General features: G+C 47.9%; 1 protein-coding gene across 1 annotated transcript; it reads left to right on the forward strand.

The window, feature by feature from the left end:
- The first annotated feature begins 1,632 nt into the window (after positions 1–1,632).
- On the forward strand, positions 1,633–18,679 carry UPB1 (beta-ureidopropionase 1). The gene is made up of 10 exons (XM_083373345.1): positions 1,633–1,909; positions 2,784–2,955; positions 4,284–4,371; positions 5,334–5,428; positions 6,822–6,983; positions 9,875–10,044; positions 12,302–12,383; positions 13,279–13,321; positions 14,274–14,428; positions 17,648–18,679. Exons 1-10 carry the CDS (start codon positions 1,809–1,811, stop codon positions 17,729–17,731), a joined length of 1,152 nt encoding a protein of 383 aa, XP_083229471.1. The 5' UTR covers positions 1,633–1,808; the 3' UTR covers positions 17,732–18,679.
- The last annotated feature ends 5,869 nt before the right edge of the window (positions 18,680–24,548 follow it).

The raw sequence follows: 24,548 nt of genomic DNA on the forward strand, positions 1-24,548 counted from the left end.
TACGACCGCTCTCTGATGAACATCGATGGCTCCTTCGTGGAGATTGTAAGGAGCACCAAATTTCTTGGTGTTCACTTGGCGGAGAATCTCACTTGGTCCCTCAACACCTGTTCCATAACAAGGAAGGCCCATCAGCGTCTTTACTTTCTGAGGAAACCGAGGAAGGCACAGCTTCCACCACACATCCTCACAATCTTCTACAGAGGGACTATTGAGAGCACCCTGAGCAGTTGCATTACTGCCTGCTTTGGAAACTGCACCGTTTCGGATCGCAAAAACCCTACAGTGAATAGTGAGGATGGCAGAGAAGATCATGGGGGTTGCTCTTCCCTCTGTCGTGGATATTTACATCACGCGAAGCCAGAAACATTGTGGCTGATTACACCCCCCCCCCCATACACACTCTTCACTCTTTTGCCATCTGGAAAGAGGTACAGGAGCATTGGGCTCGGACATCCAGATTGTGTAAGTTTCTTCCTACAAGCCATTAGAATTCTCAACACAAAGAAACTGGAACTATAAATACTTGTATTTGTAGTTTTTTTAGTTTTTAGTTTAGTTATGTGTAGTTTGTGTTCTGTTCTTTTTTGGATTCCTGTCGTCTGATGTAGCACCTTGGTCCCGGGGAAACGTTTCATTTCACCGTGTACTGTACTGTATATTGTTGAAATGACAATAAAGTCTACTACTCTCTACTATAAAGTCTACTACTACTCATTGATTGATTGACCCCTTTTAAGTAGGGTTTCAGAGTGGGGTACTTGCAGCTTCTTTCTCAGCAGCGAGCCCTCCTGGCTGGGAGCATCTTCCCTCTTGGGACTGAAAGCCTCGGTTTTCCCAGGGTGGGGCCTGTGTCCAGCCTCCACAAGACAATGTCCACGGAGCAATCGGTCCCATTGAGGGTGATCAAACTGCAGGTCTAGGATGCCATCCAGAGACAACTGGGAAACGGGCTGGCAGGGGAGCCAGATGAGTCCTGGTACTGAGGGGCTGGCTTGGACCACAGCGACGGGAAGGCGGCTGCTTGGTCGCCAGATGTGCACCACAACAGGTGGCCACGGCTGCCGAGCGGTGAACTGAAACTCCTGCGCACTCTGCTCATCCCTCTTCGAGGCCCCACCAGGGATGAGACTCCAAGCCTGCTGCTGAATTCAAAAGTGGGGAAGGGGAACAAAATCAGCGGCCTCTACATCAGCCCCTCCCGCCCTTTGTCGCCACGCGGGGTGGGGAGGGGAGGGGAGGGGGGGCGTCTCCGGGAGCGTGGGAAGCAGGTCTGCTCTCTGGTGGCGGGGGGGGGCGCATCGCTCTCCCCAGGGCCGATTCCCACCGAGCGCTTCCTGGGGCTGAGTGCAGCCGGCCGGGGGAGGCCCCGCAGGGACCCACCTGGGGGACGCGGGACGGGCAGGGGGAGGCAGGACAGGAGCCGGGCGGTTCGGGCCCGGTCGCCCCCGCGGCTCGGAGATGGGCTGGAGGGCAGGGAGGGCGAACCCTTACAGCCCAGGCGCCCCTCCCCGCCGCGCCCACGGCTGGGCGCGGAGCTTGGCCCGGGAGCTCGGGGCCCCCCCGCCCGGTGGGATCCGGCCTTCGGAGCCCGGAGAGCCTCCCGCCAAAGAGCGGCCGGGGCGGCGCAGGGGAGGGGGCTTCCCACGCGGGGCCCGAGGCGCCCGCGGCTGCACCTGCGCGGGGCCCTTCCTGGGCGCCTCCCGCCGGTTAAAGAGCTGCCAGGCTGGCTTAATGGTTAACTGGCGCCGCCTCCCGCGCACGGCAGCCGCGCCGTCCGGGCAGAGGAGCGGAGCGGAGCAGCGGAGATGGCGGCGCGGCTGGACTCGCTGGAGCGCTGCCTGGAGCGGCACCTGCCCGCCGCCGAGCTGGCCGAGGCGAAGCGGCTCCTCCTCGGGGACCCCCTCAGGTGCGCAGGGGGCCGGCGGGGCTTCGGGGGCCCCTCTGCCGCTTAGCCCCGATCCGAGCAATCCACCCCCGAGACCCGCGCCGGGCCCTGCGGAAGAGGGGAGCCTCCCGGGGCCCCGGCCCTGGCAACGGCGGAGGGGAGGGGGAGGGCCGCAGCCTGGACTGGCCTTCCAGCCGGCCCACCTGAGCCCCACCCAGCCATGCAGGAGCCCTTGGCCGGGTACCCCCCCCCCTCGAGGCTGCGTGACCCTGCTCCGCTTCCGCGGCCCCGGGAAAGGCCCCGCCAGAGGCTCCCCTGCCTTCCTGGTGGGCTTCTGGCGCTGCGCCGAGCCGGCCCTGATCCCCCGCGGGATGGAAAGGGGATCTCCGTTGGCCTGCCTTTGGGACCCCCTTCCCCTGCAGGCGCTGGGAGGAGGTGGAGGCGCAGCCCCTGGCACACGCAGCCCCCCCCCATTGTCCAGGGATTAGGGTTCAGCTATTAATCTCCAGGTTCACTTTGTGTGCAGGATCCGTTAAAAATGAAAGGAAGTAAATATTTGGTTCTGGCTGTGCTCAAAAGTCAGTTGTGGTCTTCAAGTGAATAAAAAGTGCTCACACAAAGGAAGGGAGACTTTTAGAAGTTCCTTTTGTGTGTGAGGTATCATCTGTCCCAATTTTACACGTAGTTAAGGGTACATTGAAAAACTAACCTCCATGACATTTTAGATCCCGTGATTACTTACTGGCATTCTATGGTTGTATTTTACTTTTCCGCCCAATTAATATGTTTTCCACATTTCATTTGGATATAAAAAGTCTGAAGATGCCTTTATTATTTGGTTGGCAATTGCAGAAAAAAAAGAGAGGCTTCCCTCCTTTTCTTCAACTTATTTCAGGCCACTGGATCTGCCCAAGGAGGCTCTCTCGGCTGCTGCAGAGAGGGACTTTGAGCTGCAGGGCCACAAGTTTGAGGCGTCAGCAGAGCAGCTGCGGCAGCCATGCCTGGTCCGAGTGGGGCTGATCCAGAACAAGATTCCTCTGGCCACAGACGCGCCTGTCGCTGAGCAGGTAAGAGCTGTGGGGGTTCTCATTGCAGCCTCGGCATTCACTGTTGGTCTGCAGGGGCCCTCGGAGCCCGGAAGGGAGATAGGAACCAGCACATTGGGGCAGACGGAAACCACCGAGGGCTTGGTGGGGACATGGACATGTAGTGGCCGGGAGGGTGAAAATTCTCCTGCCTGCTGCACCCTCCGCGTGTTTATCAGGTGGGGCAGCTGCTGCCAGCTCCCCGCTTTGCAAGTTCAGAGGCAGGGCTGTGGGATGGTTTTGGGGTGGGCTCTAGGACAATGGAAGGGACGCGGTGGCTCAGTGGGTTAGGATGCTGAACTTGTCGATCGGAAGGTCGGCAGTTTGGCGGGTCGAATCCCGAGTGCCGCGTAGCAGAGTGAGCGCCTGTTACTCGTCCCAGCTTCTGCCAACCTAGCAGTTCAAAAGCACATAAAAAACGCAAGTAGAAAAATAGGGACCACTACGGTGGGAAGGTAACAGCGTTCCGTGCGCCTTTGGTGTCTAGTCATGCCGGCCACATGACCACGGAGACGTCCTCGGACAAGCACTGGCTCTTCGGCTATGAAACGGAGATGAGCACCGGCCCCTAGAGTCGGAAACGACTAGCACGCGTGTGCGGGGGGACCTTTACCTTTACCTTACCTAGGACAATGAGACTGCAGATAGAGATGCTCAGATGCAGTCCCCAAAGGATGTCTCCTCCTTCACAAGGCCACAAGCAAGGTTTGGCCGCCTGCCACTGTTGTACATCATGCAATTGCCTTCATTACAGTAAAGTATACCAAACTTATTTTGATGAAGTACACAACTCAAAGTGGTGGCCATAGGACAACTCAACCATCTCGTTACTCAAGACTTTAGCTCGGGGCACGCGTGTGACTTTGGGGCGTGAAGGTCCTATGGCCACAGGGATGCCACCCTGGCTCTGAGCACTGGCAGGGCCCCCCTTGTGCAGCCAGGGGCGAAGGAAGCCCTTCTTGGGGAGAAGAAGCAGAAGCTGCTTGTGATTCCAGGATGTCCCTGGCAGCAGTAAGACATCTGACGGCCCCTTTGACCTGGGGGGATGCTGCCCCTTTTGCTGGGCTTAAAAGTTAAATATTATTGGTCTTATTCTCCAAAGAACTGCTGGCTCTTGTTCTCTCAAAGAGGAGATGCTCCTTTACCTCTTTTAAGAAGCTTTGAGTGTGGAACTCACTAAAGAGCCTCCTTCGCAATCCTTCAGCATCAACCCCTTTCCTCACCTGGCATTTACCTGTCTTTTGGGGGGGAGTATAATAGTAATTTATTCACACTACGTTGCTTTAACCGTCAATGCTGCTTCTGCCTAGGTAGCTGCACTGCACAGACGCATACAAGAGATTGTGGAAGTGGCTGAAATATGTGGAGTAAATGTGATCTGTTTCCAAGAGGCTTGGAGTAAGTCGCAGGTGGTCTCAAAGCTCGGATTTGTAGAATAATTCAGCAATCAGACAAACGTTGGCCTTACGGAGAGGTCTGGAGCGGAAGGACTGCACTCAGCTAGCATCCATAGGGAGGGGGGGCATGAAATAACCTTGTTGGGTAGGTTTCACTGTGCTGCAAAATAACTCTGTGAAGGGAAATTTACTTGTTACAGCATAAGCCATTTTGGATGAAGAGGGCGAGGGCTATTTGGAAGCTAGTGGAGAGGAGACGGCCAGAAGGCAAAGCTAAAAGATCAGTCGGGAGGCAGGACCAAGAAAATAGGAAGAGGCCGGAGGGAGAGGTTCTCGGCCTGGGCTAGATCATAAATTCCTCCCAGGTTGCAGCTCCTGGCCAGAGCCCCAAGGGAGGGGCCTGGGAGGTGAGGTGACTGACCCTGATGTGGAGGATTAGGGTCTTCTGGAAGTTCTCCCTCCTTCATTCTTGTAGGCAGAGGAGAGGCAGTGATGGGGGAGGGGGGAGAGCTTGGTGGGTTTTTTGGCAGGATTTGCCAAAAATTGGTGATAGATAGATAGATAGATAGATAGATAGATAGATAGATAGATAGATAGATAGATAGATCCTGATTGGCTTCAGCAGAGGGGACAGAACAGCCTGGATGGGGGAAAAATAGCTTGACCTAATATAAGGCCCATATCAGTATTCCTCTGAAATTTGTTGTAATATTTTCTCTTAGGAAATCGAGTTTTAAAATAAAATGGAAGACTATTTTGCAAATACTTGACTTTGATTTTAAGGAATATAAAACAGCAAAGTCAACCCCGCTCACCTGGTTTAGATTTCCATCTTTGCAGAGATGATTGCATTAGTGGCAGAGAGTGAGTCAGTCAATATTTACAGGCTTCCTGACCAGGTTAAACACCGTTTTGTTTAACCAGAGCAAAGTTGGTGCTCATTTTTTTATGCTATTTCACCAGCCATGCCGTTTGCTTTCTGCACTCAAGAGAAACTGCCATGGACTGAATTTGCTGAATCAGCAGAAGACGGACCCACCACAAGATTCTGCCAAATGGTAGAGAAGTCCTTTTTTGCTCTCCCCCCTGCAAACACCATGTTTTCCCAAAAATAAGACCTATCCTGAAAATAAACCCTAGCTTGATTTTTACGTTTGTGCCTAATATAAGCCATACCCCCAAAATAAGCCCTAGTTAAGAGCCTGTGCAGCTGGCTGCCCGCACGTTCCGTCTGGTTGTTTGTGGTGCCACTGCCACGAGGTGAGGTAAGGCAGACGGGGAGATGGGGAGCTGCCCCACGCGCCCTGCACCTGTTTACCTCAGGGCTCCTGCAGCCAGGCTTCCCATGCCCCAACATTTGCCTTGCCTCATGGCAGCGGCACCCACACTCCTGTCCAGCAGGAGCCCACGTGGCCGCCACCGGCCCACTTCTTCTGCAGTCGCTTTCCACCACTCACGCACATCAGCCTCTGCATCCATTCATCTGCAGAGGCCTTCAGGAAGGCCACACATGCTGTTCTTTTAACATTGACATTTTAACATTTGACACGCATGCTGTTCTTTTAACATTGTTTGTGGCACACAGTTTGGTTCTGCATAATATTGTTTTGCATTCATATCCTGCATTTCCTCTATACATTCTCATCCTTCTGTAAATTGGGAGGACTATGAATATCTTTTACTGCAGGAGCCAGCCACTCTGCCAGAAGGAGGCTATGACTGATCATGCTTGTGATTGTGTACACCGCCATTTTGGAGTCAGACCCATTTAGCTAAATCGGACATTTGTTTGTTATGAGATTGTGTTGGGAAGGAATTAACAGTGAGAAATGTATAGTCTGGGTGGCTCCATTTATTGTTTCAATCAAAATGGGAGGATTGGGTCTCTGATGAGGAGGAGGAGGAGGCTGCATCTTTGCAGCTTTGTGCATCCAAGTGAACTTGCCTGAAAGTTCATCTTCTCTTCTTGAGTGGGAAGCATCTTGTTCTGTTTGCTGATTCCAAAGGGACAAAAATGCTCTGGTTAGCATCTCGACTATTTTCACTAAAGTGTAAGTTCAAGAATGGGTGACTATTAATGTGAGATTAATTGCATCCTGGGGGATGTTGTGGTAACATTCAGACATATGGAATCACAAGATGATCCAAGGGGAAGGAAGAGAGAAGGTAATTGGATCAAGAAAGACATAACCTATCAAGGTTGAAATATAATACAAAACGCTCTTTCCAGAAAGGGCAATAATGTAATCATTCACTTTAAGTTGCACAGAGAGGATAATTGCTGTGTTTCTAGAAAATGAACGCTGAACATGGTGCTCCTGGCTGATCTTAGAGGTGCTCTGCAAAAGGGCAGTTCTGCTTCTCCATTCCCCTTTCTGGTGCAGCCACCTGTCTGAATGAACAACACCCCCCCAAAGTGCTGAATACAACGTGGCATAATTCTGTTTGCAGCTGGCTAAGAAACACAATCTGGTTGTGGTCTCTCCCATCCTGGAAAGGGACGCTGCCCATGGAGGAACCCTGTGGAATTCAGCCGTGGTCATTTCCAGCTCCGGTTCTGTGCTGGGGAAGAGCAGGAAGAATCACATCCCCCGGGTGGGCGACTTCAATGAGGTGAGTGTGGGATGGCCGGGGGGGGGAGCACGGGGACCTCAGCTGTCTCTGCAGGGCTGGAGCTTTGGGGTCTGGAGGTGGCAGAAAAGCGCTCCCTGGACTGGAAATGGTGGCTGATCCTTCCCACAGCACTGAGAGGGAGTCGTGTGCGGGGAAGAATTCCTGGCTTAATCCCCAGAAGGGACAGCAGCTGATGGAAAGGCAGAGACCTCGGAGCAGGCAAAGTTGGATGATCCAGCTGAGCAGCCCAAAGAAAAAAATGGACACCCAGCAAGCAGGGCTGCCATCATCTGATCAGGGATGAGGCCAGGGCCCCCTTCCTCTCTTCGGCCAGGCAGGGCAGGAGAGCCTCTCCAGGCCTGGCTGCTTGGTGAAGGATAGAGGATGTAAAGCGTTTGGTTTTGAAAGCGTTCCAGGGCAAACATCCACACTGGATCCCATTTCGACGGCAAAAATGCGGGTTCAAGGGCGAAATGGGCTGTTTTGAGGATCTGAGATTCAAGGAGGAGGAGCTGCATTGTGGGACTGCCCCAGGAGGGGCTCTTCAGGGTTGGAGCCCTGGAGTTTTGCAACCTGTTCTGGGACCTGCAATTGCCTCATCAAGGTTCAGCGAAGCCAGGAAGATGTCGCTGTGCCAGCAGAGGGGTGAAGGCCCGTATCTCCTCTGGGGCAAAGGTTCTCTGGAACAGATTCCATTAGGTCTCCCTCTCCTAACCAAGTGGACAAACGACAAAGGAAAGAACAAATGGCCACCGGGTTTCTAGTGAGGAGATGTGTATACCCTAATCCCCCCCAAGCAACCAGGGACGCAATCAGAATAATTCCCTCCCTGGAATATTCCACATGTTGTTTTTTACTAGCCGTACAGAAAATTTACTTTCTACTGCAGGTTTATTTTTATCCACGGTCAGACTGTGATAGTGGAATAATCCCAGGCAAAGGACAAAGCCTCCAGTCATCTGAGCATTGCTGCAAATCTGTAAGCGATTGGGGAGCCAACCCACCAAGCGGCTCTGGGTGCAAGCAGACATTTGGCATAGCCAAACGTCCAGCTTCCCTCCCCTCCCCCCCTCCAGACACTGCCAAGCATCACCTTGACCGCCGGGACTTCCTGGGAATGTGGGAGCGCTCAAAATGTCTTCTGAAGAATTGGGCCTTGGGTCAAGCCAAGCATTCTGAAAACCAAGGTGCAGAGCGGCAATCCAGGTTTCATGTGGAAGCGAGAGAGGACTGGGGAGGGAGGGGTCTGCGGGAAGAGGACACGTGTGGAGGTCGGCCTTGTGAACAGCTCAGTCCTGGTGAGGTGTCCTCTAGATGGGGCTGGACGTAGACTAGATAGGAATTTATTTGTGCAAAGTCCAGCAAAACAACTGAAATTGCTCTTGGAAGAAATGGGTAAAGCTTTCTTTAGCTATTCTGAATACCTTCAGATTGGCCACAGAGCTTTTACCAACAGCTTACAGCTAGGTAGTAGCAACAGAGGTTAAATGGACGAGACGGGCTGAAATGAGCCCCTCTGGTTGTTCTGTGTCCTGACTTGGGTTATTTTCCTGCTAATTAACTTTTTTTTCAAGGAAGGGAACTTCAAAGAACTGAATGCAACTAGAGAGATTCTAGAGAATCATTTGCAAGTAGTGATCTTGTAGGTAATGAATTAAACACAATAGGTAAATAAAATGTGTTGGAGGCTACAAGTTTAATAAAGAAACTAAGGAAATAAAGCAAAGGGGAGACTGAAGTGGCAAAATCAAATTTATTATCTTCACTGTTCCTGCACTGAAGTTTGAAATACAGGTAACAACATGAGCTGAGTATCATGAGGCACAAAGACCTATCAAGGATTACAAGATTCCCCCCCCCGAGAAACGTTGGATTTGATGTGGACACCTTGAATCAGAGGAAAGTGGACCACGAAAGGGGAGAGAGGTGTTGAAGTCCTGGATTGGCCCAACATCGATGGTAATACAAGCCTAGAAGGCCTGCGAGTTAAGATAAAAGGGAAATCTTATAGGAAAGACGTCTCGCTGGGAGTCTGTTGCAGACCACCAACCGGTCGGAATATTTATTAAAGCAATAATGGAAGCTTCAAAACACCATGAAGTGGCTGTGATGGGATATTTCCATTACCCAGACATCTGTTGGAAGACTAATTCAAAAAGCTGGGAGGTCTGGCTCACACCTGGAAGAGCGACGGAGATTGCAGTCTCATCTGGATAATGTAGACGTCTGGGATCAGCAGGACAAAATGTCCTTCAACAGAGAAAAATGCCAGGTATTATATTTAGAGGGGTAAAATACGGGATGCACATGGTGATGGATTCATGCTTGAAACACGATGTTGGAGAACGTCTTGGGTGCGAGAGGATTGCCGGAAGCTCTGGCACCCAAGAGTGTAGCACTTCAGAGCCATGGTGGGAAAAGCACCGCGTTAAAGAAGGGGAAGATTTCACCCACCCCTCCCTCAGCCCTGGAGCATCGTGGGTGATTCTGGGCACTACATTTCAGATGCTTTTCGCAGGTCAGAAGACATTCGGAGGACAGCAATGACCCAGGCCTTGAGGATGGTCTGCAGAAGAGCGATGGAAGGGAGAAGTGGTGCCAGGGTCCAGTTACATAAAAGGGGGTCCTAGAGGAACGGTTTCCCAGGCCACAGAATCTAGGGCCAGAAATAAGGGATATAAGTTGCAGCCACCTAGATTTCATTTAAATGTAAGGACAAAGCTTTTCGCAGTACGTGCTGCTCTAGTGGCCTATCTGCAGAGGCTAGTGGGTTCTCCATCTTGAAATCTGTGAGAAGAAGGTGGAGAGCAGCCGTTCAGGGTGGGAGTAGAAGAGGCTCCGGAGTTCTAACCGTGATTTAGTCCTGAGGTGGCGGATCATCTCTTTTGCAGTCAAGATATTACCTGGAAGGGGACCGAGGACACCCAGTGTTCGAGACCCAATTTGGGAAGATTGCGGTGAATATTTGCTTTGGTCGCCATCATCCCCTCAACTGGCTCATGTACAGTTTGAATGGAGCAGAGATCATCTTTAACCCTTCGGCCACTATTGGCAAACTCAGGTATAGTAACCATCATTTTGTTGCAGAAAAATGGAATAAAATAGCTGGATAGATCCCACGAATAGCAGGATTTGGCAGCTTCCTAATGAGAAGGCATTCAGATGGTCTCTTGATCTGGATTCAGGTCTGTGACTTACCTGTCTTTAATGAAAACCTTGTCTCCAGAAGCTCAGATCCTTCCATCCATTTTGCAGCACGTCCTGGTTTGCCAAGAGGACGGCATGTTTGGGTCTGCCCCTTCAGCCAGGAGAGCCAAAAGGAGGCCGTGGCCTTCCCCTTTCTCCTCATCAGAAGTGCCAGGAGGAACCCGAGCCAGCTTCTCCGAGATCTGCTGCTTGCGCTGTTGAGAAGTCTGGGAGCCTTTTCCCAAGCAGTCAGCAGTGCAGACTTGCCAGCTTAAGTTCTCTGTTCTCTTCCTCTCCCTCCCTCGATTCTCTCTCTCTCTTGCAGTGGTGGCAGATATCTGTAGCTCCGGTGTGGATTTGTTCTCCCCCGAGCTTTTGTTACCAGGTTAGGTAACATCTCTAGCAGAGTTTAGCAGGCGTCAGTGTTTCTCTCTTTATAAGGGTTTTGTGCGGTCAGTTGCTCTTGTGATGGGGAGGTCAGGTCAGGTGAGGGTCTTGTGATGGGCCTTTGATTCAGTTGGATCAATTGGAGCAATACAAGGATCATCGGCTACACTATCGTCATGTTCGCGAGTTTATTGAAGCCTGGCACTCCACAAATAATTCCATCAATAGATGGCAGCCTACAACTAGCCTACGAACTCCTCAGAAGTCAAATCAGCTGCACGGCCAACCAGCAACAGCAGGACCCTCAGCCAACTCATGCAACCCCCCAACCACCTCTCAACCAGCCCTTCACCTCCCAGTGACCCTCACCTAATGTTTCCCTCCCCATTACAAGATCCTCACCTGATTTGGCCCACACAAGACCCATCACAAGACTCTCATCCGAAGTGATTCCCTATTACAAGACCTACTGATCACAGGAAGCCCTTATAAACAGGACCGCCAACATCGACACCCCCTAAAGTCCCCTGAAGATTTTACCTAGCCTGGTAACAAAATATTCAGAAACCAACCCACAAGCTCAGAGAACGAACCTCCACCCTTATCTCTGTCTCTGTCTCTCTGTCTCTGCATCAGTGCATAGCTGCACAGATACAGAAGAGTGATTTTCAAGTTTTAGAAGTGGAATCTTTTTCATGTAAGGAACCTAGGTTACATGAATGCAAAAAGTAAAACAGTGATAGAGCCAAGATACAACCCTTATTATTTCACCCACTACCGGGTAATGGAGCAGTCCAAGATTACGTAGGAAACGTAAAGGAATGCTTCATAAGCAGGTAATCTGTGTGCACGAGTTCACCCATAACCACAAATAACTAGTCGCAGGCAGGTTCCTCCTGATTAGGTTTTATTAAGTTTATATACTGGATGCTGTTTCAGATGACAGATTTTTTAGACCATCATGTTTCCTTTAAGGAGATCCAAAGGAGCCAGACCCCACCCCCAAATGGAGTTTGGAAGTTGGGTTTTCCCCGTAATTTTTCCACATCTCTTCTTCAACTTCTTCAATCATGGTTTGGATGCAAAGAAGGATAGGATGAAAATAAGCAAACGCTGCTTCAGTCCAAACAGACCCAACAGAGGTCCTGTGATTGGTAGAATTGGGGAGACAGCTGTGTTGGTTGGGTGGGTCATGCTGCCTCTAAAACTTTGGCATCAGGTGGTTCAGATGGTCCTCAGTTCATCACTACCTTGGGAAAATCAAGGTGAAGTTCCGGCACCCGCTCTTAGCTGGTCTGTCATTCAAACAGTGAGACTTTGTAAATTGGACTTTCCTTGAAACGTGCTGGAGAAATGTTCAACTGGTGCAAAACGTGGCACTGGGTTTTATCAGAAAGTGTTTCATTGGCTTTCAGTTTGCCTTGAGGCGTAAGTCAAATGCAATAAGGGCCGTCTTCCCATAGCGCTGTGTTTTGCTGAACGCCCCGTGCCCAGGGGACCACGTGGTGGCCCTCTCAGAGTAGCTCCTTCACCAAGTCTAACCCTCTTCAGTAGCTCCTGGGCAGGTTCATTTTTCATCCCTGGTTATTCATGGTCTTACGAGATGTTTGCTGCATTTCATTGCATGTCTATCAGGGTGCCCAGTGGGCAGCAGGTGCCCTGTGCCCATTTCATGACAAAACAAGCCACGTGGGTGGGAGAGAAAGTTTGTCTGCAGAATATAATTTTCTTGGTGGCCTTTACAGTGAATCCATGTGGCCCATCGAGGCAAGAAATGCCGCCATTGCCAACCACTGCTTCACTTGTGCCATCAACCGCGTGGGGACGGTAAGGCCTTTTGGCTCTCCTTGGCCAAAGATTTGACTTTAGAAACCGTCACTTTAGAGAAAATAGTCTTTGCGAGGTTGTCTTGTGTGTCAAGTACATAATCCCCATTCTGAGGAGCATGGGGGAGAGGGGCTCGTGCCATGAATCAACTCTCAGCTAGTCAGGTGCTTCTTAGCTATACTGTGGCTAAAAGTCTCTCTCTGCACTAAATATGGAGCAGTTTAACATGAAACATGGTTGATTTAACAGAATTTTCTATATAACAAATATTTAATAAACACTTGATATAGAAGCTGATAAAGACACATGTGTGTATGCTTAAGTCCATAAGGGATGTGTGGGGGGAACATTCAAACTCACCCTGTGTTCTTAGCTGCCTTCTTCCCACTGTTTCCGGGGAGGGAAGTGCCCCCTCCTGCTAAGGAGTCTTACCCTTCCCTTCCTTCCCCAACACCTAGACATGCTGAATGCCAACCACAATTCTGCTTGTTGCCCCGAGGGGGATCCTGCCCCTGGAAGCTCCAGGCACCTCCAGTGTTCCTGGGGGTCTGGTCATCAGGTACCTGCCCCGGGGAGGTGGGGCGGAAGGTACAGGCATCTCCGCTTTCCATGTTCCTTTCTCAAAGCCAACAACCGCTCGAGAAGATGCAATAAATTCTTCCAAGGCAGACAGAAGCTGTTGGATGGACAAGGATTGCTGGCTAATGTGGCCTCCTGGTTTTTTTAGAGCAGAGATGGGGAACCTTTGTAACTTGTGGACTTCAGCTCCCAGAATTCCTGACCCAGCATGAATGACTCAGGAATTCTGGGAGTTGAAGTCCACAAGTCATAAAAGGGCCATATTCCCCACCCCTGATTTAAAGTACGTAAGTTTGTACCTTTTGGCTTCTTACAGGAATTTTTCCCAAATCCCTTTACATCTGGAGATGGAAAACCGGGTGCGTATGGTTTTTTCCTGGGGGGGGGGGGCTGGCTGGCTGGCAACTGCAGGAGCTCTTCCCCCATTGTCTCCCCAAAGTCTTTGAGGGCTGAAATCTGGCAGGAGTGGGAGGATGCCAGCCAGGGCACTGCCTCCATCCACCTGCCCTTTTCCTTCCTAGGAAAGTGATATTGATGGTAGCTGGGAAACAACAACGGAAGTACGTTAGACTGAAATGCTGCACTGAGGAAAAAAGAGTCAAACACATTATTGCTTGGAAAAGTGAACATGACAAGAATCTAGAGTTGCAATTGGTCACAAACTAGAACAAAATTTCACTCTGTTCTCCGTGAACTAACTGTGGCCAGTGTTGAACACTGGGCTTCTGAAAAGGATTCAGACAAATTGGAAAGGCTTCTGTGAAGGAGAGGGAGGGTGAACAGGCAGCCAAGAAATGTGTCAGGAGAACAGATTGGAGCACCGGAGTAGAGCAGGTCGAAGTCCATCCTCAACTATGGAAATTCACTAGGTGGCTAAGCTCTCCCCTCCCCCCTCTGAGAATTGGAAGTGGGGGGGGCTGTTTATATCCCTCGAGCTGAAGAAAAGGCCCCATATGAGTCTAATGGGTGGTTAGGTAGATGGGCAAAGAGAATCCTGGGGAAAGATTCCTGAAGAGAAGATAGCAGCTGGAGAGATGGCACATCTCTTGCCAGAGAGCAGGATTAACGGGAAGGCAGATTCCGATGGAGGGTAATGAAAAGCCTAACCAATAGAGCACTTGGGAAGCTGGGGGGCTCTCTCCATCTTCTCTCTGGGGTACTTGAATTGGAACCTGATGGGCAAGGGATGATCTAAATTATCTCCAACAGGAGAATAATAGGGCCCTGATCACATGCTATCGTCGCTCTGCTTTGGTGAATCTCTTTGTTGACTATTAATAAAATCCTGTTGTTCTGTATTAATTTATGAAGCCCATCGTGACTTGGGCTATTTTTATGGCTCAAGTTATATAGCCGCTCCAAATGGAAGTCGGACCCCAGGACTGTCAAGAACCCGAGATGGACTCTTGGTGGCAGAGATGGATCTAAATCTTTGCAGACAAGTTAATGATGAATGGAATTTCAAGGTAAGACTTTTTTCATCTCTCAAACTCTTCAATGCACATTTCAGATCTGGGAATTTTGAACTCTGGTGGCTTTTATTCTTCTGAATATCATCTTTTATATTTGTGTTCTAGAAAAGTGCATCTGTTCAGGGAAGGTTAATATTTTGTAGGACCTGCAAAATATGGTCATCAACAATTAGAAAATAATATTTTATTCTGAGTGACCAAGACTAGACTATTACAGATTGGAGAAATATTCATTATCCTTTCTTTTGAAAAAAAGTACTGTAATTTAAATGTGAATAATTTCATCATGATGATCCAAGTTAGTCATATCTGACACTTCTTAAAAGGATTACCTAAGAAAATATTTTCAAGAATTGCCCACAGTTCTTACTTATTTAAGAGCCACTGTGTCCTTAAGTACTTCAGCAGTGCTGTGGCTGCTTCTCAGGGGCAAGAATCCCCTCTGAGCCCAGAGGCAGGGCAGACGAACAGGACCCCCAACCCAGAATGACCTTTGCTGTATGGGACCCCAGCTGGGAAATGCACCCTGTGAAGGAGCAGAGACACATCCAAGGCTGCTTTTGGACTGATCGGTCATTACGGCCTTGAGCAGCTTCTCTGGCCCAAACACCTCTGACCAGTCTCAGCTTCAGCAGTGAGTTGCTTAGCTGCAGCCATCTTGCATTATTATCTCAGAAGAAACCCAGAACCTTCACCTGGTGCAAAACGTGTCTGGGAGGGTCGAAAGCAGTAGCAATAGCACTTAAACTTATATATTGCTTCATAGTGCATTATAGCCCTAAGCGGTTTACAGAGTCTGCCTATTGACCCCAACAATCTGGGTCCTCATTTTACCCACTTCGGAAGGATGGAAGGCTGAGTCCACTTTGAGCCAGTCAGAATCGAACTACTGGCAGTTGGCAAAATTAGCCTGTGATGCTGCATTCTAACCACTGCGCCACCATGGCTCAAAGAATTACAACCAGGTCTTGCTGACCTGTATTTTATGCTAGGCAGGATTTTGAAGAGGCAGAGGAACTAGAGATCAAATTGCCAACATACGTTGGATCATGGAGAAAGCTAGGGAGTTCCAGAAAAACATTTACTTCTGCTTCATTGACTATGCTAAAGCCTTTGATTGTGTGGATCATAACAAACTGTGGCAAGTTCTTAAAGAGATGGGCGTACCAGACCATCTTATTTGTCTCTTGAGAAACCTATATGTGGGCCAAGAAGCAACAGTGAGAACTGGACACGGAACCACTGATTGGTTCAAAATTGGGAAAGGATTCCAGCAAGGCTGTATACTGTCGCCTTGCCTATTTAACTTATATGCAGAGCACATCATGAGAAAGGCAGGGTTAGAGGAATCAAAAGTTGGAATTAAGGTTGGAACCTAAGATATGCAGATGATACCACTCTAATGGCAAAAAGTGAAGAGGAACTAAAGAGCCTCTTGTTGCGGGTGAAGAAGGAGAGTGCAAAACTTGGGTTGAAACTTAACATTAAGAAAACCAAGATCATGGCATCCGGCCCTCTCAATTCCTGGCAAATAGATGGGGAACAAATGGAGGTAGTGACAGATTTTATTTTCCTGGGCTCCAAGATCACTGCAAATGGGGACTGTAGCCAAGAAATTAAAAGACGCTCCTGGGGACGAAAGCAATGACAAATCTAGACAGCACACTAAAAAGCAGAGACATCACCCTGTCAACAAAACTGCGTATAGTCAAGTCTATGGTCTTCCCAGTTGCAATGTATGGCAGTGAAAGTTGGACCATAAGAAAGGCTGAGCGCCAAAGAATTGAGGCCTTTGAACTATGGTGCTGGAGAAGACTCCTGCGAGTCCCTTGGACTGCAAGGCGATCAAACCTAGAGGAGATCAACCCTGACTGTTCTTTAGAAGGCCAGATCCTGAAGCTAAAATTCAAATACTTTGGCCACCTAATAAGAAGGAAGGACTCACTGGAGAGGAGCCTCATGCTGGGAAAGATTGAGGGCAATAGAAGAAGAGGACGACAGAGAATGAGGTGGCTGGATGGAGTCACTGAAGCAGGAGGCGTGAGCCTAAATGAATTCCAGAAGATGGTGGAGGACAGGAAGGCCTGGAGAAACATTGTCCATAGGGTCGCAATGAGTCAGACACGACTTCGCAACTAAAAAACAACAACATTTTACGCTAGCCCTATTTATTGTGACTGGAAACAATTTGGAGGCCAGCGATGGTGGGGAAAAAGTTGGCAGGATGCAGCTCTTCCCATATCAACATCCTGCATTGCAAGGAAGGATCTCAGGAGGATCAGTTTTGTAGTACTTGTCCTGGGGCCTTTTTCAGATCTCTGTTTCATCTTCATGTCTATTAATAGAAGATTTTACAGGCCAAACAGATCAATTGTTAGGATGACCTTTGCCCTCCCCCAAGGATTTAGCGCGTACACACACACACACACACACAGAGAGAGAGAGAGAGAGAGAGCGAGAGAGAGAGAGCGCAGTTGAGATCTCTGATGCTGATGGAGTCCTGCAGGATCATGATCTCTCCCAGAACATTGCTGGCTGGAAAGCAGAAACCTCTTTCCTTCCTTCCTGGACTTCCTGCATGAGGGCTAGGGTTCTCTTGTTCCTCTGGGCAAAATATTTTTATCTGGATATGTCCCCTCCATCCTTCGAGTGATTCTCCAGTGTATAAAATGGGAGACTGCCCCTCAGGAGAGTTGATATAAAGGTTTCCACACACATTCAGTGTTCCCGTGATGCTGCTGGAGCTGTGGACCATTGTGGCCCCACTGAGAGCTATTGCAAAGTAGCTTTGGGGACCGGTGAGAACCAATCATGAGACCCCAGGAAGCACTGTTTGATCGCCAACCTGGTTGCCTTCTGGCCCTGACCTGTAGCTGCCTATCATAGGCCGAGAGTCTCTGCAGAGTGCACGTAACACAACCTGCCCTGAACAGAACTTTTCTTGTCAGATTCTGTAGTTTTATAGCATCTGAGCAGGCTGTTGCTGTGTTCAGATATATAATGATGGAGTAATTCATTTTATGAAGCATTTGGTAAGTTAATCCTGGAAAATTGGACCTCCTTTTCCATCACTAATGTGAATATTTGTTAGGGGATGCTAACCATGATTGCTTAAAAACCAACTTAGCCCCTAGGCTTGAAATACCACTCTAGAAATGTTTGCAGCAAGAGCTGGTGTGTGAAAATAGTGGTTTCTTTTTCTCCCTTTTCCAGATGACTGGAAGGTACAAGATGTATGCCGAGGCACTTGCTGCATTTGCCCAGCCCAACTTTGTGCCCAACGTCGTCCGAGAGTGACCTGTAAGGTCCTGCCTCGGCTCTCTTCTCAGGAAAGCAGGACTCTTGAAACAGGCGTTATTTCAAAAGGATCTTTTACTGAGAGAAAGTGATTGTAGAGAAGCCAGACGGAATATGAAGTTGCCGCGTGAAATGTTAAGCTAATTACCCATTATTCAAACCCCAACCCAATGCCACAGTCCATCAGGAGCCAATCCGCTTGTGTGAAGGTGTGAAAGCTCCAAGATGAGAAGGTAATAACAAGTCATTCTCTGGCACTGACACCTTGGTAACAGGCGGGAGCTGGTCTGAAAGGAGCGCCTAATTCCCACACAGATTCCTCAAAGCAAAAGCATCAAATTCTTCAATCCCAAAGTAACATTCCCCCCTTCCCTCGCAATGGCAGCATTCTGACAGGGACCTGATATGGTGCCCCCCTAAAAGCAGAGCTTTTATTCTCATAGAACACTCAGAATGGCGTTCCGGCACCTTTTTTTGCAAAAAAAAAAAAAGCTCCCTCTGAAAGCCAATTGCGGGGCTAGGCAATCTTGGCCCTTTTTATCACTCGTGGACTTCAGCTCCCAGAAATCCTGAGCCAGCCATGAGGACATTAAAATTATTTACAGGGTTACTTCTTTAGGAAGTAAACTTTTAGAATCTAAAACAGCTAATTCAAAAAAGCCAACAGGAAAGAACCTCACATTTTTCATCTGCTTCTGTCTTTTGGAAGGTAAAATTAGATAACAAAATAATCTATTTCCTATGTTAACATCTCTGCAATGAAATCAATAAAGGTAACAGGAAAGAAATGAGAAACATATTTTTCAATGTAATATGTGTAATTAGCTGATGCTAGAAAAAGAAATCTTTTGTGCATACTCTTGAAAACCGTTTTGAATCTAACCATCTATTACAACTAAACCACTTTAAATTAAACAATTCTTAAAAATGAAATATTCTTAATTTGGACTTTACTTTTATTGTTTAGACTGTTGTGTGTTTTGAAAAATAGATTATTTAGAATCTAGTTATGTTGCACTTCAGTCTTTAAATAATTAACCTATATCATAACTATATATGATATTTTCCATTTTATTAAAAAGGCTAAAATAATTTCTGGTGGTATTATCTGTACATTAAAATTTTGTTTAGTCACAATCTTTCACTTTTCACATTCTGGAAAAGCAGTGGTCATGTATCCTAGCAAAAGATGTTACATATGTGCATAAGCGTAGTCAGTAGCATATGCCTTTTTAAAAATTTCAAACATGCAAAGAAACAAAAATAAGTCCAAAATATCTGTATTGCATCCAGAAATGCCAACTTTGCAACCAGTATTTCTCATCCATAACTATGGCACCCTAAGGATACCTGCATACATGCAAATGCTTCTCTGGGATCAGTAACACAGCAGGAATTGCTTTTTCCTTCCAGTAACAGATTGCTGGGAAATACCAAACATGGCCTTAAGAATTCCAGTGTTTGTTACAAATTTTTCTGGATGTGGTTGGAAAGAGGCCTAGAAATGCCAGCACAAATACATCACACTTGCTGAACATGCACACGCAACTAATTACAATCTTCAATTATATGTGATATATCCAGGGCTTTTTCCCCCATAGAATGCTCAGAACAGTGTTGCGGCACCTTTTTTGCACACACACACACACACACACACACACACACACACACACACACACACAAAAGCTGAAGGAAACTGTTCCAGAGAGCCAAATTCTCCTCAGGCAGCCAGGTTGCAGAGCAGCAGAATGCATTGCAGCGACAGGCCTTCAGATGGCTCAAATCGAAGGAAATGCGATCCGTACAGGCTAATTTAAAAGTGGGAGGGTTTTAAGGGCCAAGTGTGAACAGGTTGCTTAGCAACCTGCTTAAACAGTCTGTAACTTTCAGCTCCCGGTGCCTTGCCTTTTTTAAGCTGGGAAGTTGGGAAAAAAAGGCTAAAAAGAAGGCAATAGAGTGCTATCAAGGAAAATGTATAGATATAGCCAGCAGATGTTTAGGGAACCTTTATTTTTCATACACTGTTCGAATTTGGTTTTAATGCCATGGTGATACACAATCAAATGTAGTCAGTCTTTTTTTTAATCCCAAAGCATCTTTTCGTTAAATACAGTATAACAAAGTTTTGGATGATGGAATTATCTAAGGATAACTAATGATAACAGCTCTTAAATCTGTTATTTTGTTTTATTTTTGCACAAAAAAATGTATAATTTGCATTTGCATTCATTTACAAATAGAATATGTTGTTAAAATGTATTGGTGTTGAAATAATTAGTGCACACATATACCTAAAATCAGTTTATTGCATTTGGCAATTGTACTAAAAAAAATCTCATTGTCAACCAATACAATTCATTTAATTTGAAATCAAGTGAAAAATTGATTTAAATTATTTTATTAAAACAAATTAATGGCAATTCTTTTATAAGAAGTTGCCTCAAACAAAATGAGTTTGACATGCCTGCTCTAGATAGTTGAATGCTCCAAAATAAATTCTAGACCAGGCCTGTACATGCAGCCTACCAAGCACCCTTGGACAGAGCGCAGACTTTTTTTAAAAAAAAAATGTAATAAAATCACCACCACTGCCCTGAAAGTCATGTTGCCTAATGCCTCCATGGCTTACCATAACCACGAACTCTAGCACTGTAGATGCTCCTCTAGTCACCAAATCATTGATTAGCCCACCAACATTCCTTTGCAGACCACAAAGATTTTTAATTTTTCAGTGTGGGCTGAAGTTGCCCAGATCTCTTCTAGATTTTCCTCTTGCCTTTCCGAGTTAACTCCTTGGTCTGTCATTGAGCAAGAATTGACTTTGTAGGAAAGCATATTATCATTTGATATATGTTTAACGTATGGCCACCTAATGAGAAGGAAGGACTCACTGGAGAAGAGCCTAATGCTGGGAAAGATCGAGGGCAATAGAAGAAGGGGACGACAGAGAATGAGGTGGCTGGATGGAGTCACTGAAGCAGTAGGCGTGAGCTTAAATGGACTCCAGAAGATGGTAGAGGACAGGAAGGCCTGGAGGAATGTTGTCCATAGGGTCGCGATGGGTCGGACACGATTTCGCAGCTAACAACAACAACATAATATTTGTATGCAATCCACATGGCGAGGTTTGGGGCAACTTACAATATTTTTAAAATCATAAGATTAAAACATAAAAGCAGGGCTTTTTTTCTCATAGAATGCTCAGAATGGTGTTCTGGCACCCTTTTTTGCACAAAAAAAAAAGCTTTTGCACAAGCTATGCTACTCCCTCTATTGGCTTTCAAAAGCCTATTGGAATTTCTAAAGCCAATAGGAATTGCTGCTGAGCATGCCAAAAGACCTGACCGGCAAACGTTGCATTGGCAAGTTGTCTTCAGTGAAGGCAAGTTGGCAGGAACTTTGTATCCCTCCCTGCTGCCCAACTACACCATCTCAACTAGGTAAGAGAGGACAAGGAGTGGGAGGTGGGTTCTGCAGAGTCCATGTGCACTCCTTCCTTGTGCTCACCCATGTCAGCCAGGCTGGTGGCCTACCTGGTACTGGACCTGTGCCACCATCGCCTCGCTCTGCGTGCCTAAGTGGCCGCCCTGCATCGCCTGGCCTGCCCCGCCTCTGCCGCCCGCCCCGTGCAGCCCTGCCATATAGAGTGGGCCCCGCTGCTCCCACAGCACTAGCTGTGCTGGCTCTGGCCCTGGGGGGCAGCCCGCCACCAACACCCCTCGCACCCGTGACCGCAGCAGCGCCGTCCCCCCCACCTCCTGCACCCGCCAAGATGAGAGTTCCTGCACTTTTTTTTTAGAAGAAAAACACTGCCTAAAAGCTTTGTACCTGCAGGAGAGAAATTAATAAATGGGGAGCAAGAAAACAAAGGTTATACTCATTTTGGTTTATCTGGGTACCGATTGTGGAAGCATTTAAGTATTCTAGGGGCCTTAATGTGCTTCTTGTTTACCCATTTGTCCTGGGCTGAAGGGAAACCTTTCCGTGCTACTACGTATTAAGTGGTTCCCCTCTGTGTGCCTGAGTCAAGGATTTCTTTAATTTCAAAATGCTGTTCCCCTTCTACCATCAATGGTTCAGGTACAGGTGGGGGCATTGGCCTTAAGTGGGAAAACCGTTACATTTTTTAACAGACTACAGTGGAATACGGGGTGTATCTTTCTCAGTGACTTAGGCAACTCCAACTCTACTATAACTGATGAACTCCAATGTTAACTTTATTAGGCATAAAACAATCCAGCAAGTTTGAAGAAAAGCTAACTCTGAAACTATGGCGGGAAAGAGATAATTAAAAGAGTAAAACTTTCCGATCCCTCTCTGACAGTTCAGGTCATTGTCCAATATACCTTCCCGTAATTATGATGAGACGAAACTTTAGCTGCCAAAACAACTCCTCACCTCTCAGGTTGATAAGGAACACCTGTGGATTCAAAGCTTTCCCCTCTTCCCCTCCTGCACTGTTGGCAAGCTGGAAGCAGGCAGTGGTCCCAGAGGCAGGAGGCTTCGCTGCTTGACACAAATTCTTCAGTCCCAAAGTAACATTCCCCTCAGAATAGCAGCATTATGACCGGGACCTGATGTGACTTCTCTGCCCAGAGGGAGAAGAGTCTTCTCCAAATAGTTCCATCTTTACAGGAATGGCCTCTGCTTTCTGAACTGTTTCTTCCTGACTGTCTGCTCCCCTATATTAAAAGCTGCCCTGATACCTTCTCAGCTGCAAAGGTTGTGTTATGGGGCATGGAGACAAGCATCAACCTAGAGTCTCCCCCATTGAATGGAAATATTTGGTCCTATCCTATCCTAAAAACAATTATAAAGTACGTGCCTTTGATGAAGGTGAGATATACTCAAGAGAAGTTCTTAGTTCAGAAAGGCAAATTATCAGATGATAAAGAACTGGTGGACGATGCCTACGAGGAAGAGAGCAGGGCAAACCAGGGTCTTCTCCTTTACTAGAGAGGTGGAGGGAGAGCCAAGTGGTGATGAACACCTGGATGGAATCCAGAAGACTGCTTCAGCGCAGTATCTTAATAGTGTTGCAGAAGTAGACTGGAAGTTCAACAGTCAAACTTCAGAGAGACAAGGGCAGGTTTCATTGAGGGAATGAGCACGAAACACACAGAACAGGATGGGGATTAATGAAATATGCGATATTGTGCCCTATTCAGGTGACCCTGAGGGCACAAATGAACCTCCAGTTGGCCTCAGAGTGCTAATGACCAGCTGACTGCAAAGAATATAAATCCTTCCATCCTCCACCATCTGGTCAGAACTGAGTAAACTTTTTGGATGAGAGGCAAAATGTCTTGAAGGAAAGACAAAGGCCAATTGCTTTTGGAAAAAACACCTTTGGGGCATTAATGAAATGTATTAGCCTCCCAAGGCCCTGCAACACCAGGTGGTTTGCAAACTGTTTAAAACATTTAAGAACAAAAAGGAGGCTAAGGGAACCAGCCCCTCCCCCTCCTCCAGCCCAAAGGAGGCTTCAGGCCAAAGGCCTCGCTCGGTCCAAGGAGAAAAGAAAAATAATGGCTGAAAGGGAGGCAGAAGAATTTTAGGCACAAGCCATAGAAAAGTAGCTTCCTACTTGGAAGTTGCTTGTTCCATTTTATTTTGTATTAATGCCAAACTGCACCTCCAGTATTGTGTTCAGTTCTTTGTGCAGTATTTAAGAAGTCAGAAAAACCTGAGCCAAAGGACAGCCAAGACTGTTGGGGGTGGGGGGGAGAGATGCTACAGGGCAGACCGCTGGCTGCATTGAGCTTAGACTAGTGACCGGTGGCACTGCTCAACTCCCCGAGGGAATTGCACAGGTCAAGATGGGGCTCTCGCTCCCGAAGGCAGACACGGAATCACAGGACCACCCCAACCACGAGAGGGATGGTGGACTGCATTCAAGGAAGGGCAGGATTGGGGGAAGGGGGGTTTCCATTTGTCTTTCTGCATGGAGAAGCAGGTTGCCCCCCTCCCCCCAAGGTCTCACTGGCCTCTTCCGAGTCCAGCCTTCTCTAAGGGTTCCTACCTGTTGTTCCCTCTCTCCCACCTCAAGAACCAGCTCCTTCAGAGGCTGGCAGCTCTCCTCCGGGGACCCCTCCTCATCTGCCTTGAGAGGAGTGATAAGGCCCTCCTGCACTCCCAAGGTGGATTGACAACCAGGCACGAGGGTGCCTATTGGGCAGGCTTTGTCCTGTGGCTTTCGAAGTCTCCGTCTTTCAGCTTCCAATTTCACTCTTGAGCACCCTTCCATACTGGGACTCCCTCTAAAGTAGACACTTATTTATTTATTTATTGATGGGATTTATATCCCGCCCTATCTCCCAAAGGACTCAGGGCGGCTAACAACAAAACATATAATAAGTACAGAAATCAAGATAAAAATAAAATTGAAATCATCTGTGCAATAAATTAAAATTAAAGAAATTAAAAAATTAAAAATTCTAAGTATAAATTAATTAAAATGCCCGTCAGTCCAGGTCAGCCTGGTGGAACAGGAGTGTTTTGAGGCCGCGGCGAAAGGATTGGAGGTTTTGGGCCATCCGAAGCTCAGGGGGGAGCTGATTCCACAGGGCTGGCGCTCCCACAGAGAAGGCCCTCCCCCTGGGGGTCGCCAGCCGACATTGCCTAGCTGACGGTACCCTGAGGAGGCCTTCTCTGTGGGAGCGTACTGGACGATGGGAATTTGTTCCCGGCAGCAGATGGTCCTGCAAGTATCCCGGACCTAAGCCATGTAGGGCTTTAAAGGTAAGTACCAACACCTTAAATCTCACCCGGAGGGCAACTGGTAGCCAATGCAGCTCATGCAGGAGGGGTGTAATAT

This window comes from Vipera ursinii (assembly GCF_947247035.1).
Source record: "Vipera ursinii genome assembly, chromosome: 14".
NCBI lineage: Eukaryota > Metazoa > Chordata > Lepidosauria > Squamata > Viperidae > Vipera > Vipera ursinii.

Bases quoted from the DNA above. Each gene is read 5' to 3' on its own strand.
- UPB1 (XM_083373345.1), top strand. From the start codon at position 1,809: ATGGCGGCGCGGCTGGACTCGCTGGAGCGCTGCCTGGAGCGGCACCTG. The intron at 2,956-4,283 runs GTAAGAGCTGTG...GCTTCTGCCTAG, and splicing joins ACGCGCCTGTCGCTGAGCAG to GTAGCTGCACTGCACAGACG. The intron at 4,372-5,333 runs GTAAGTCGCAGG...CTATTTCACCAG, and splicing joins CTGTTTCCAAGAGGCTTGGA to CCATGCCGTTTGCTTTCTGC.